This window comes from Theropithecus gelada, chromosome 13 (genome assembly GCF_003255815.1).
Source record: "Theropithecus gelada isolate Dixy chromosome 13, Tgel_1.0, whole genome shotgun sequence".
NCBI classification, from domain to species: Eukaryota; Metazoa; Chordata; class Mammalia; order Primates; family Cercopithecidae; genus Theropithecus; species Theropithecus gelada.
This window is the reverse complement of record NC_037681.1, coordinates 35,735,238-35,748,524: the sequence shown is the minus strand read 5'-3', so window position 1 is coordinate 35,748,524 and position 13,287 is coordinate 35,735,238. Positions and strand designations below refer to the sequence as shown.

The 13,287-nt window shown below is 35.5% G+C and overlaps 1 protein-coding gene across 2 annotated transcripts in view; it reads left to right on the top strand.

Annotated features, from left to right (window-relative positions):
• NBAS (neuroblastoma amplified sequence) overlaps positions 1-13,287 on the top strand; it is a 375,829-nt gene that overhangs the window by 145,959 nt on the left and 216,583 nt on the right. For both annotated transcript variants that reach the window (XR_003115238.1, XM_025353552.1), the window contains exons 26-27: positions 6,931-7,064; positions 12,735-12,797. Coding sequence is in view for 1 of the 2 variants with exons in the window: in XM_025353552.1 (XP_025209337.1) it covers positions 6,931-7,064; positions 12,735-12,797 (197 nt within the window). In the remaining variant the exon portion in view is untranslated. The remainder of the gene's footprint in view (positions 1-6,930; positions 7,065-12,734; positions 12,798-13,287) is intronic.

Here is a 13,287-nt window from a genome sequence, read left to right as displayed (position 1 = left end):
AAAAAAAAAAAAAAAAAAAAAAAAAAAAAAAAGTGGCCTAGTGTAAACAAAAGTTACAGTCAAGGGAAAACCGTAAATCTGAAAGCAGACTTCTTAAGAACAATGGATACCAGAAGACAATGAAATAATATACGTGTTAAATGTCGAGTAAAATTAACCTTGATATTTAAGTCAACCTAATAGTTAATGATAGCCAGCATTTACTTGATGCTTTTAAAAAAACTTTTTGTAGGGATGGTGTCTTGCTACGTTGCCCAGGCTGGTCTCTGGAACTCCTGGCCTCAAGCAGTCCTCCCGGCTCAGCCTCCCAAAGCACTTGGATTATAGGCATGAACCACCATGCCTGGCTACTTAATGCTTTTTCGTTGGTAGTTATGTTTTAAACATTTCCCATGTATTAACTCATTTAAAGTTTTTTATTACTATATAGCTATCATTGTTCGCATTTTATAGATTCAGAAAAGCAGAGTAGTTAGTTAGCTTGCTCACATTATATGTTTCTTATTTACTTATGTATTAGGGATTTAAGCCTAAGTAGTGTGACTTCAAAACCTTTAAGCTACATAGTATACTGCATTTCTAACCCAGGATATTTTACATAGAGACACTATCATTCAAATGTGAGTGCAAAAAAGACTTTTTACAGATAACTGAAAACAGAGTTTATCATTTACAGACCCATCCTGAAAGAATTATTCAAGGATGTACTTCATGAAGAAGGAAATTATATCCAAAAAGAAAGTAGTGAGATATAAGAGGGAATGATAAAGAGTGGGGAAAAAAGAATCATACTTAGGAAACAGTAAATATGAGAAAAATATAAATAAGCATTCAGTGTATAAATTAATAATAATGAAAAAGTATGGAAAGTATTAAAAGCAGGACGAACAATAGTAAGAAGGGAGTTTTAGTGTCAGAGTTAAAATGATCAGAGGATCTGAATTGTTCAGGTGTTGGATGAGGATAATCTTAACCAGACTTTGAATAGTCAAGTATGCATATTACTTTATTATATTTTTATTCTGACGTATAGCACGTGTGGTAGGTAGAATAATGGCCTCCCAAAATGTCCATGTCCTAATTCCTGAACCTATGAAGATGTTACCTTACCTGGCCAAAGGGGCTTTGCAGGTTTGATTAAACCAAGGACTGTTAGATGGCAAAGCTATCCTGAATTATCCAGGTGGGCCCAGTCTAACCACATGAGTCCTTAAAGGTAGCAGATCTTTCCAGCTGTGGTTAGGATGCTATAGAATTGTCAGAGTGATGCTGTCTTTGAAGATAGAGAAAGGGGCCATGAGACAAGTAGTGTGGCACCCTCTAGAAGCTGGAAAAGGCAAGGAAGTAGGTTCTCTTCTAGAGCATCTGAAGGAACACATTCAGTTGCTGACAGCTGAATTTTAGCTCAGTCAGGCCCATTTTGGTTTCTGACCTACAGAACTGTAAGAGGATAAATTTGTGTTAAATAATCAAGTTTGTGATAATTTGTTATGGCATCAATAGAAAACAAATACGGCATACATAACAGAAAACTACACATAATGTATAAGGCTAGATATTTTTCTAAAGAGAACACCTGTGTAATTGCCGTTGAGGGTCTTTTGAAAAATTTGACTCATTCCGCTGTGTACATAGTAGCATCTCCTTGCAGTTTTAATTTGCAGTACTGTGAAATGGAAATTATCCTTCGCCAGTTACCCATGTGGCAAGTAATCTCCACTCTCTTTGTCATTTTATTCTCTGAGTAGTGAAGTCCCTGTAATCTGATCAGGGATTGAGCCGTTTCAAGTTTTGAAAAGACTCTCCTATTTCTAGTTCTCCCTTATTCCTAGGGTGTAATCCTCCAGAAAGTATTGGAAGTATCGGGTGCTTACTAGGCCCCTCTCCTTGGCAGGTCCTGGACTCCTGTCCCAGCAAGATATGTTTGCGGAGGGCATACTTAACCCCTTAAACTTTTGGCTGCAATTTGATCTACGGTCCTCAGGAATTGAAAAGTATCTCTAGAGCTATGCTATTCAAAATGGGAGCCACTAGCCACATATGGATATAAATCTAAATCTAATAAAATTTTAAGAACTTACTTATTTAGTCTCACTAGCTTTCCATGTATTGGGATGCATGTCATTCCAAATATTTTTGCAATTACAAGCAGTGCTTCAATGAATAACCTTGTCCATATGTATTTTTAAATTATTGGTGTATTTTCAGTGTGTATTCCTGAAAGGAGATTGCTGGGTTTAAAAAGGCAAGAGTTGTCTGGATATTGCCAAATTTTTCTTTAGTAGGATTGTTCTAATTTACATTCCCACCAACCAAGTAGGAGCATGCCCATTTCTCCACAATTTTGCCAACAGAATTTGTTGTCATATTTTAAAATTTGTGCCAATGGGATAGGTGAGAAACGGTATTTCAGTGTTGTTTCAATTTGCACTTTTCTAATTACGAATGAGTTTTAACATGTTCCGTATGTTAGGTAGACATTATCTCTCTTTCCTGAACTTATTCCTCCTGTGCTTGCTCCACTCTTGCCTAGGGTTTTTGTTCTTTTGTACCTTAATTTTTAGAAATTCTTACATATTCGTGTAACTAACCCTTTGTCTATGGCATATATTGTGAATACTTCTCCCAATTGGTCAGTTATCTTTTGACTTTGTTTATTGTGTCATACAATGTTTTCATTTTTTTATTTTTGTGTAGTCAAATTGTTCGATCTTTTACTGCCTCTGTATTTTGAGTAATGGTTAGAAAGCCATTTCATACTCAGAGTTAAGGAAGAATTCTCTCATGTTTTCTTCTAGTACTTGCATGGTTTTATTTTTCTCTTCCCAGTTTATTTGGAGTTTATTCTTTTGTATTGTGAGACATGGATCTGATTTTATTTTCCCAAATGACTACGTAATTGTTCCAGCATCATTTATTAAAACGTTTCTCTTTACCCTAGTGATTTGAAATGCCACCTTTGTCATATACCAAAATTTCCATCTGTACATGTGTTTAATTCTAGAGTTTCTGTATTCTACTGGTTTGTCTGTCCACGCACTAGTACTGCATGATTTTAATTATGGAGAGTTTAGTGTGTTTTAATGTCTGAGGAGGTAGTATTCCTCTGTGGGTTTTTTCCCCGTTTTTTGTTTTTGTTTTTTTTTTTTTCGTGTTATTGTGTATTTGTTTTTCTATCTGAACTTTAGTACCAGTTTGTCTACTTTCATAAAATCGCTTATCGGTATTTTGTTGTGATTGCATTGAATTTGTATGTTAACTTAGGGAGACCAGTATTTGTCTGATGTTCAGTCATCGTATCCAATAATAGGTGATGTTGTTCTATTAGTTTATGTCTTTTTAAATCTCTTATAGGATTGCTTAAAAATTTTCCTCTTAGATGTTTTGCACATTTTTTGTTAAATTTATTCCTAAGTTTTAAGTTTTCTCTGTTGGTACTATCTGCCCTCATTTCCTCTGTTTAATGTTTGTGTATATAAAAGCTATTTGTATGTTAATTTTGTATTCTGCTACTTCACTGATTTCTTTGATTGCTTGATTCTTTGGGATTTTCCAGGTATCCTATCTTATCATCTGTGTTCTTTTCTAGTGTATATAGTGCATAATTTTAAGATTTTTTAGAAATTATTATTCTTTTGTATTTTACCTTTTTATGCAGTATGGGTGATAATCTGCAGCCTATGGTGTGGAAGACTCATTTCATTGACTTCTTAGAAAGTCCCAGATGGGCTGTCCTCTTTTAGCTTGAGAAAAGGCAAATGACAGTATAAAAGTGACAACTGAGATCATAGGGAAGGAATGATGAAAAAAAAGTGTGTCTTAGACTATATGAAATTAGGTATCTTATAGGGATTCTAACAGGGAAAGATTGAAAAATGTCTTACAAATTTGAACAGTATGGTTTGTGGACACAACAGATTATATTTTAAAAAATATGCTGAATGGCATAAGAAGAGAAAAGAAATATACCATAGGAATACAGAGAGAAAAGGGTATCTGTGTATGAGAGTAGTGTAAGGACTTACTCACTGGACTAGCAACTATTGAGCATACTCCAGGACTGTAGACATCTGGGAAAGCTGAATTTAAGTCAAAGTCAAATGAAGATATAACTGGATTATTGGATAGGTTTTAGACATGGCAAGACATGTCTTCTTAAGAAGACATTCCAGGTAGGAGTAGACTAAAACAAGGAGATATAATCAGGTTAATATCATGTTTAGATAAGCGCAAGTAATTTAATTTGAGTGGAATAAAACTTTATGTAGAAGGGCAAGTGGTTCATGGGAGCAGGCCATAGAGGCGTTTAAGTGGAAGGCAAAAGGTTTGTTGTTTACCTTTCATATTGAAAGACTGTTAAAGGATTCTCAACATAAGGTTTGAGCATATGTGATCAAATATGGACTCAAGGACATTGAACTTAAAAGTGGTTCTTTAGGGTCGGGCGCAGTGGCTCACACCTGTAATCCCAGCATTTTGGGAGCCCGAGGTGGGTGAATCACTTGAGGTCAGGAGTTCAAGACCAGCCTGGCCAACATGGCAAAAGCCCATCTCTACTAAAAATACAAAAATTAGCTAGACGTGGTTGTGGGTGCCTGTAATTCCAGCTACTCAGGAGGCTGAGGCAGGAGAATCGCTTGAACCTGGGAGGTGGAGGTTGCAATGAGCCGAGATTGCACCACTGCACTTGAGGGGTAACACAGCGAGACTCTGTCTCAGAAAATAAAAAAATAAATAAAAGTTGTTCTTTAACGTCTCACAGAGGGAAAGACAGGAAGTGGGGAGAACAAGTAAGACATTAGGACTTTGGCTTTTATTGCAAATGGTTTCCCAAATTGTTCCTTGACTGAAATTGGTTTCAGAGTTTTTATCTTCCGGGGATGTTTTCTTACCATATATGAGTGTTTTATTGCCATATCTTCTCTCATTTTCTTTCATTCTTCCTGAATGCAGGATTGTGAGAGCCTGTGTTGCTTAGTTTAGGCTCTGGAGCCAATTGCCTGGTTTGAATCCTTGCTTTACCACTTATTAGCTCTATGGGTTCAGGCAAATTATTTGACCTGTTAGGGTGTTTGTTTTTTATTTATGTATAATGAGAATAGTACTAGTACTAATTTTATAGGATTTTTATGAAGACTTACGAATTAGTGCACACAAAGCACTTAGAAATGGTACCTGGTACACAATAAGAAATCAGAGAACTGTGTGTGGTGGCTCATGCCTATGATCCCAGCATTTCGGGAAGTCAAGGCAGGAGGATCACTTGAGGCCAGGGGTTTGAGACCAGCCTGAGCAACACAGTGAGACCTTGTATCTGCAAAAAACCAGAAACAAAACAAAGCTGTATATATACACACACACAGGAAAGAAGGAAAAATAAATCAGGAAAAGGTAGCTGTTTTTATTAATTTTCAACAGTACTTATTTTTATTACTCTCAGCTTGTTCCTATTTTACCAGTTAGTCACTTGGCAACCTTGGTTAAAGATGACATTTTTCAAATGAATACATTCATCCCTCAGTATCTGTGGGGGGGTTGCCTTAGGACCCCTCTTAAGCCCTCCTACCACCAGGCTACCAAAATCCATGGATGCTCAAGTCCCTGATACAAACTGATGTAGTATTTGCAATAACCTTTGCACATCCTCCTGTATACTTTAAATCTTCTATAGATTACATATAATACTTAATACAATGTAAATGTTAAGTAAATAGTTTTTATACTATATTGTTTAGGGAATAATGACAAGAAAAAATGGTTTGTACATGTTCAGCGCAGACAGACACTTTTTCCCCCAGATATTTTGGATCCATGGTTGGTTGAATCCAGGGAAGTGAAGCCCACAGATATGGAGGGCCAACTGTACCTTGAAGATATGTATATAAATCCTTTAATTCGGCAGCTTTGGAAAACTTTGTTTTCCTGGTAACCTTGAAAGTTTCTTTTTTACATCCATTGATGTGGCTTTTCTACTGAGAAAATGCCCTTGTTTGGTAGCTTCTCTCCATCACTTTCCTATCTCTTTTGTGTTTACTGATGAATTTCTACTAAAACATTGAAAACTAGTAGACTATTATCATGGAAATTATCTTAGATTTATTTCGTTGTTGAAAAGAGCTCTAAGAAAATTACTTTCATTTGGTTGCTGTGGTGCTAATAATATAAGCATGCAAATTCTTACTTTTTTCTGTATTTTTCCTTCTATATTTATTAATTTATTTAATCCTTGCAATAGTCCTCTTAGAAAGGTATTGTTAATATTCACGCTTTATAGATGAGAAAAACAAAAATCAATTGGTTATTTTCGTATCCTGGAAAATACTCCAAGAATGGGAATCTGTGGTTTGCAATGGGAAATGCTTTTTTCTATATAGAAAGTGACCCTAAGTAGCCATCTTTCTTCATCAGAACTATGGAATGTGTTCTGTGATTTGCACAGTACTCTATTACAATTGGACTTCTTTTGAATAGAATGTCAGCACTCTGTAGTTAAATGAGTAATATGTAGTGCCTACTGAAAAGTAATAGGTTGTAACATCTTTGAATATCAGTTAAGGAATTTTTTTATAACTTTGTAACTGAAACACATAGAATTTGGCTCCAGGGTTAGAAATGTTCTTAATGAATTGCCTTTTTAATTCACAGTGTTTCTTTTTTCTATATTGACTGGGTCATAAATTGAAGAATCTGTTTTCAGCTGATACACAGCTTATGGGGTTACAAATTATCTTTTATAGTTGATTCTGTAATTAAAATGTGATTTCAGTTAGAATTATTAAAGACCCTAGAAATCTATAAAGAAAAATCAAGACTTGTTTCTATAGTTGATTAATTGTGCTATTTAATATTTTATTGACAGTAGTATTGAGATATGGAAAAGTTGACTATAAATCTGTTGACATTTAATACAACATACTTTATTTTCTGTAGCTGCAGCAAAAAATTATTCCTGATCAGGACCAACTGATGGCAATAGCACTAGAGTGCATCTATACCTGTGAACGAAATGACCAACTCTCTCTTTGCTATGACATACTAGAATGTCTGCCAGAAAGAGGATATGGGTAAGAATCCACAGTATGCCAGTCTTAATTGTGTTGTTTTATTCTAACAGTTAAAAACGTTGCTTCCCCAAATGTTTACCTTAGAGAATTTTAGGAATGTGAAAAAAACATAAAGAAGAAAACAAAATCGTCCTCAGTCCTATTGCCTAGGATAAACATTTCTTGTCTTACCAATATATGGGAAGTTCTATATTTTGTTCAACTGTAATTATAATTAAATTCTGAATTTTGTCAAACATGATAATTTTCTATTAAAAAACAAAAATACCACCACCATCTCCACAAAAACTACTCTTTATAAGTCAGTAGATAGTAATTGTGTTTTTAATGAAGCTTTTTTTCACATTTATGGGCTAATTATATTTATTCTATGAATTGTTTGTTCTTTGCCTTTGCCTACAGGAATTCTTTTAAGTAGTGAATGTACCTAATTCTTAACTGCTTTTATGTTTAAATGGAAATGTATATAATATGCTTTTGGATTATTTAGTTGTATGCAAGTCAAATTTGTATGTTTTCTTTGGAAGTCAGGTAACAATTATTCTTCTGATCCCTCTATTAAATTGAGTATGTATGATAAATTTCACATCTGGGGACATAAATAACAGCACATGAAAGAGTGGTAGATACCAGCAGACCTGTTTTAAGCTTTTGTGACTTTTAGCCAAGTCACTTTACTTCTTTGGTCATTAATTTCCCGATTTACAAAATCAGATATTTAGACAAGAAAGCCTCATTCTCTGTTTTCTCTTTCTCTTTGCTCTCTTTTTATCTTCTCCCTCTTTTCTCTCTTTTCCTTTTACTTTTGAGGACATTTTTATTTCTTCTTTTTATTTTGGGAGGGAGGCTCATATCTGACAAAAGGAAATTTTTATTTCTTATGTAGCAAATGATAGCAGTCACCAATTTTGCAATCTACCGTGAAATAGTTATTCATGCAGTCATTAGTGGAAGTGAAATCAGGTGAAACATTAAGGAGACAAGGTTTTTTGCATGATACCAAAGTATTACCCCAGTGACTTTTTTTTTTTTTAAATTTCAAAGTTGAGCTCTAACTGCCATCATCTTAACCAAGTCGTGAAAGGTGGCATCACTTATAGTCAGACTGCCTGACCTTATATGCCTCCTGATGTGATGCAGTATGAAGCACCTGGTCTTACAGCAGCCCTTAAGGAATATTTTTGCTAAAGTTGTTTACCGTGAGTCTAATCAGATTAGTCTTTTAGGCTGAACTTCTGGTTTGCAGCTAATAGGGGAAGTAGAGAGACAAGTTAAATAATACCATGAGGAGTAAGACAAATACTGAATGTGGGCTGTTCTGTGCATTAACTGGTCTTTGTACTTTAAACAGTTAGTGTCATTTAGGAAGACAAAATGTGGGGCCGTGGGGAGGCTCTTTTCTAAAATAAAGGAGCCTAAAGGGACATGATCTTCCTCTAATTTTTAAATATAAATAATGTATGAACATAGTTAAAGTCGGAATAAGAAGAATGGTATTAGTAATATCCACTGATAAACAGCTGTTTGCTGCCCACTTTTCCCATCCTTGGATTCCTGTCTTCAGAAAGCAAATACTTTCGCTGGTAGATTTTTCCTTGTCTTTACCTACCTCCTTTAAAATGTTATGCTCGTGTTGTTATTTTTTTGATTTTGCAATTTTACATCATTTTGACTTCCTTTTATGGAAGTCCTTTCCCTTCTCCCATATCCACTTCTCCTACCATTTTCCAGTGTTTTCATCATTATGATTATGTAAATATTGTTTATACTGCAGAACTAGGTGTGATTTATTTTCCTTTTAATACAACTATCTGTTTTTTCCTGGATTGGATAATTTCCTTTTCTGTTGTTTTCTTTTTTTCCATCACCCTGTTAAACTACTTTCAGTCGTGAAAACTATTTAATAATCTCTCTGTTCCTTTCTGTTTTTTTTTTCTATCTGTCTCTTCTTCTCTCGCTCTCTTCCTTTTGAAACATCCTTCTTGGAATTGGTATGAATGAATTGTTCTCTGTGTCTGCTGTCCATCTATTATCCTGGGACTTCGTTTGCCTCTGTCTCGTGTTGCATATTGCGTTTCTTGGTTTTCCTTTCTTCTTTCTTCACTTTTTCCTCATTTTGATGGAGTATACTGTCAAATAGCTTCCTGTCAAAGATTGCCTGAGAGGTATTTTTTAAAAGGCTGTCACATATTAGGAAAATACCATGATTGCACACTTTTACTTGGTAGAAGGTTTAATTGTACATGGAATCATAGACTTAGAATCCTTATCTTGTGAATTTTGAAGGTATTACTCTTGTCTTTTCTTTCTAGTATTGTTGAGAAGTTCAGTGGCATCCTGAATAATACCTATTTAAATATGGATTTTTTTTAAAGAAGATTTCAATATCTTCATTTTTGGTGTTCGGAAATAGCATGAGGATGTGTTTCTGTTTCATATGTAAATTCATTGTGGTGTTCACTGAATGGTCTCATCCATTCTGGAAATTCATAACCTTCAGACCTTTGAAGAATGTTCTTATATTTTTTCCTTGATAAGTTTATTTGTACCCCTCTCTTTTCTTCCTTCCTTCTTCATATAGGGAAAGGTAAATCAGAGTGGACTCAGCATCTGTGTATTATTCAGACCTGTACTGGTGTGAATACAGGCTACCTCACATCCCTAGTAGAGAGCAGCAGAGTGTACAAGTGTGTCTCTGAGAACTGTAGGCCTTCCATAGGCAGCCAAAGGCAGGTAAACTGGATAGTATTAATAGATTTTTGTAGCCAAATGTTGTTCCCATTGTTTAAAAATCTCAACCCAAAGGCGGTCAGTGTGTCTGTAGTCAAATTGCTCCTCCCTGGAGTGTGACCAGAGATGCAGAAGCCCCTCCTTCCTCCTAGAGCTGGCGTGGCAGGGGGTTTCTTCCTTACTGGGCTCGGTGGGAACCCTATGATTCCTCTGTCAGCTTCATATCTCATTTCTTGTTCCTAAGTCAACCAGGCACAATCACTGACTTCCAACTCATGTGCGTAACTCTTAAAAGTAAATATATTAGGCTTTGTTTTCCACTAAACTCAAATAGCATAAATATCAGTTAGAGCTTATCTATTAATTATTAAATAGTAATTTGCCTGCTTTGAGGAGATTATCATGGTATCAGTAGGATTATGATATTAAAAATATTTTCTACGTAGATGTTATAGTTAGGGGATTGACATGTTTGTTTTTGAAGAGCGTGTAGGCTAAGAAATGCCTCTTGTGTATACATGGCCAAAAGCGTTTCTTGGCTTCAGATTATTGGTTTCTGATCTAACTTTTTTTTAATGTAAACACAAAGAATGGCTTGATATTTTCTTGTTACTCCATTAATTTCTTAATGATTGCATTTCATGTTTTTAATTTTCTAAGTAACTTGTAATTACAAATTAGCCTTGTATTAAAATATAGGGCTCAAAATATTTTCTGTGGTTCTCTTTGTTCTTCATGCCAAGTTTTTCAATTTATATTCTCTTGGTGATTATTTGTTTATTTTTAGTGGTTAAAATAGTTGTTATTTATCAAATGGTAAGCTATAAATACATCCATTTGCTATTTGAGAAATGAGCAATCACTTAATCTAATTAAATTTTTTTGCATCTTACCTAGGCAGATTATTTAATCTGGCTAAAAAATCCTTTACTCATTATGTTCGTGAATGTCAGTTCACAAAGGAAGAACATTGTACCTCAAATATCTGTGATAAATGATTATAATAGAGCTGTAAAATGATAATTTCCAAAATATTGCTGAATAAGGCCAGGTGCAGTTACTCATGCCTGTAATCCTAGCACTTTGGAAGGCCAAGGCGGGAGAATCAGTTGAGACCAGTCTGGGGAACATAGGAAAACCCCATCTCTACAAAAAAATGTAAAAATTAGCTGAGTGTGGTAGCGTACACCTTTAGTCCTAGCTACTCGGAAGGCTGAGCCAGGAGGATCGCTTGAGCCCAGGACGCAGAGGTTGCAGTGAGCCATGATCCTGCCACTGCATTCCAGCCTAGGTGACAGAGCAAAACCCTGTCTCAAACAAAACAAACACACACACACACACACACAGCTGACTGAGTATGTTAAGGGAAGTTAACTCTGATGAATAATCTTCTGAAGGACTTTCAGTGGAATATATCCCACTCATCATTCTTGTCCAAAGCCTAAAACTTAGTGTAAACAGATAGTATAATATTTGTAAGTTGCATTGATTGTCAGATACATTTAAACCAGGCAGATAGTTTTAAAAATAATGAGGGTTTTTTTGTCCAAAGCTGGACATTTTTAATTTTCCAAGTCCAAAGATTTTTTGTTTGGACTTCTTGTTAATAAAACCATTGCTTTCTCTGGTGTGTTCCTCCAAGGTGACAAAGAAAAGAAGGAACAATGGTCGTGCCAAAAAGGGCCGCAGCCACATGCAGCCTGTTCACTGCATGAACTGTGCCTGATGCATGCCCAAGTACAAGGGCATCAAGAAATTCGTCATTTGAAACATAGTGTAGGCCGCAGCAGTCAGGGACATTTCTGAAGCGAGCGTCTTCAATGCCTATGTGCTTCCCAAGCTGCGTGTGAAGCTACGTTACTGTGTGGGCTGTGCAATTCACAGCAAAATAGTCAGGAATTGATGTCGCGAAGCACCGAACACCCCCACGCCGATTTTGACCTGTGGGTGCTGCCCCACAATCCCCACCAAAGCCTATGTAAGGAGCTGAGTCCTTAAATGAAGACAGACTATTCTCTGGAGAAAAATACAATGGAAATTGTACTTAATAAATAAATAATAAAAAATAAATAAAACCATAAGATCTTGTGGGAATTCAGGTGGAGCATTGCACAGAAGGCACCTGAGAGTGGCAGGGGCAGTGTTTCTCAGTTGAGTGTTTGGGACACACAGTTGTCTAGGGTGAAAGAGGGCTTTTATAGCAGTTATAATCTTTTTCACCATATTCCTCTATTCACTTGCACATATGTTGTGCCATACTTAATCTTCCCTACCAACCACATTTTTATTAGTTTGTGATCTTTTTCATGATAGTGTTTCTCCTAGTTTCTGCTTACTGGCTTCCTCAGAAAGCATTGCCTTTTCATCTTCACTCCCTACCAGGGATTATCTATGTGATGGATGTACTTCTCGCTGATTCCTTAACATTGAAGTGGATGGGATTCCCTTCCCTTAATGCACAGGGGAGGATTATGTGGAAGAACTTTCCTGAGTATATAGAATCCTAATGGAAACTTCCTGGAGAGGAGATCCTACGTTGTGTAGATAGGCCTAGGAGAAAGCCAACACGACTATGCTGCTTCTTAATCTGTTTCATTGGTTTAAAAGAACAGTAGTAAATAGTGATTTTACCCTTTACCTCATCTTAAACAGTTGATTTATAATTTTTTTTTTTACCTTTAAGTACAACTGAACCAAAAGTACCCTAGAAAATAGTTCCTCATATCTGACTAATCTGTAACAGAGAATATTGTTCTACTCTAGCATTTCTTATTCTCTTGAATCATGAGTAATGCTGAATGAATTTAGGCAATAGTGTTATACAGTACACGTAAAAGAAACATCTTTCCTTTTTTTCACTTCATTAAGTTCTGTATTTTATTTAAAAATTTAATACTAAGCTTAAGGGCTTTTTTTTTTCTTCTTCTTTTAATTTATTAGTGATAAGACAGAGGCAACCACAAAGCTTCATGACATGGTAGACCAACTGGAACAAATTCTCAGGTAAGAAAAATGACAGTTTTTTTGGCTCCATGCTTATTGAGGGAATTTGTCCAAGAAATGTCACGTTAAGTCTGCCTGTGAGTCATTGTTTCTATTTTGACCTCATTTTTGTTTGTCTTGGGAGTGAATTTTCTCAACAGCAAATACACTATACCCCATTGTCATCGAGTGATAGAATAATAACATGATCTTTGAAAACCTACATTCAAATTTAGACCTTACCACTTACTAGTTGTGTGATCTTTGGGCCTAGGATTTTCTTGTCTATAATATCTTAACTCATGAAATTGTGGAATCAATATTAGATTAAACATTTAAGTGCCTCCTACATCGTAGGCACATAAGGAATGTTAGTTCATGCAGCAATTATTGCATCTTTATCAGCAAACAATGTTTATTACACTAACTTCCCTTTTTAGGGCATAATACATTGAATTGACTATTTGTATTATGTCAAACTGCATTAGAACCCTCATGCAACACTGGAGGA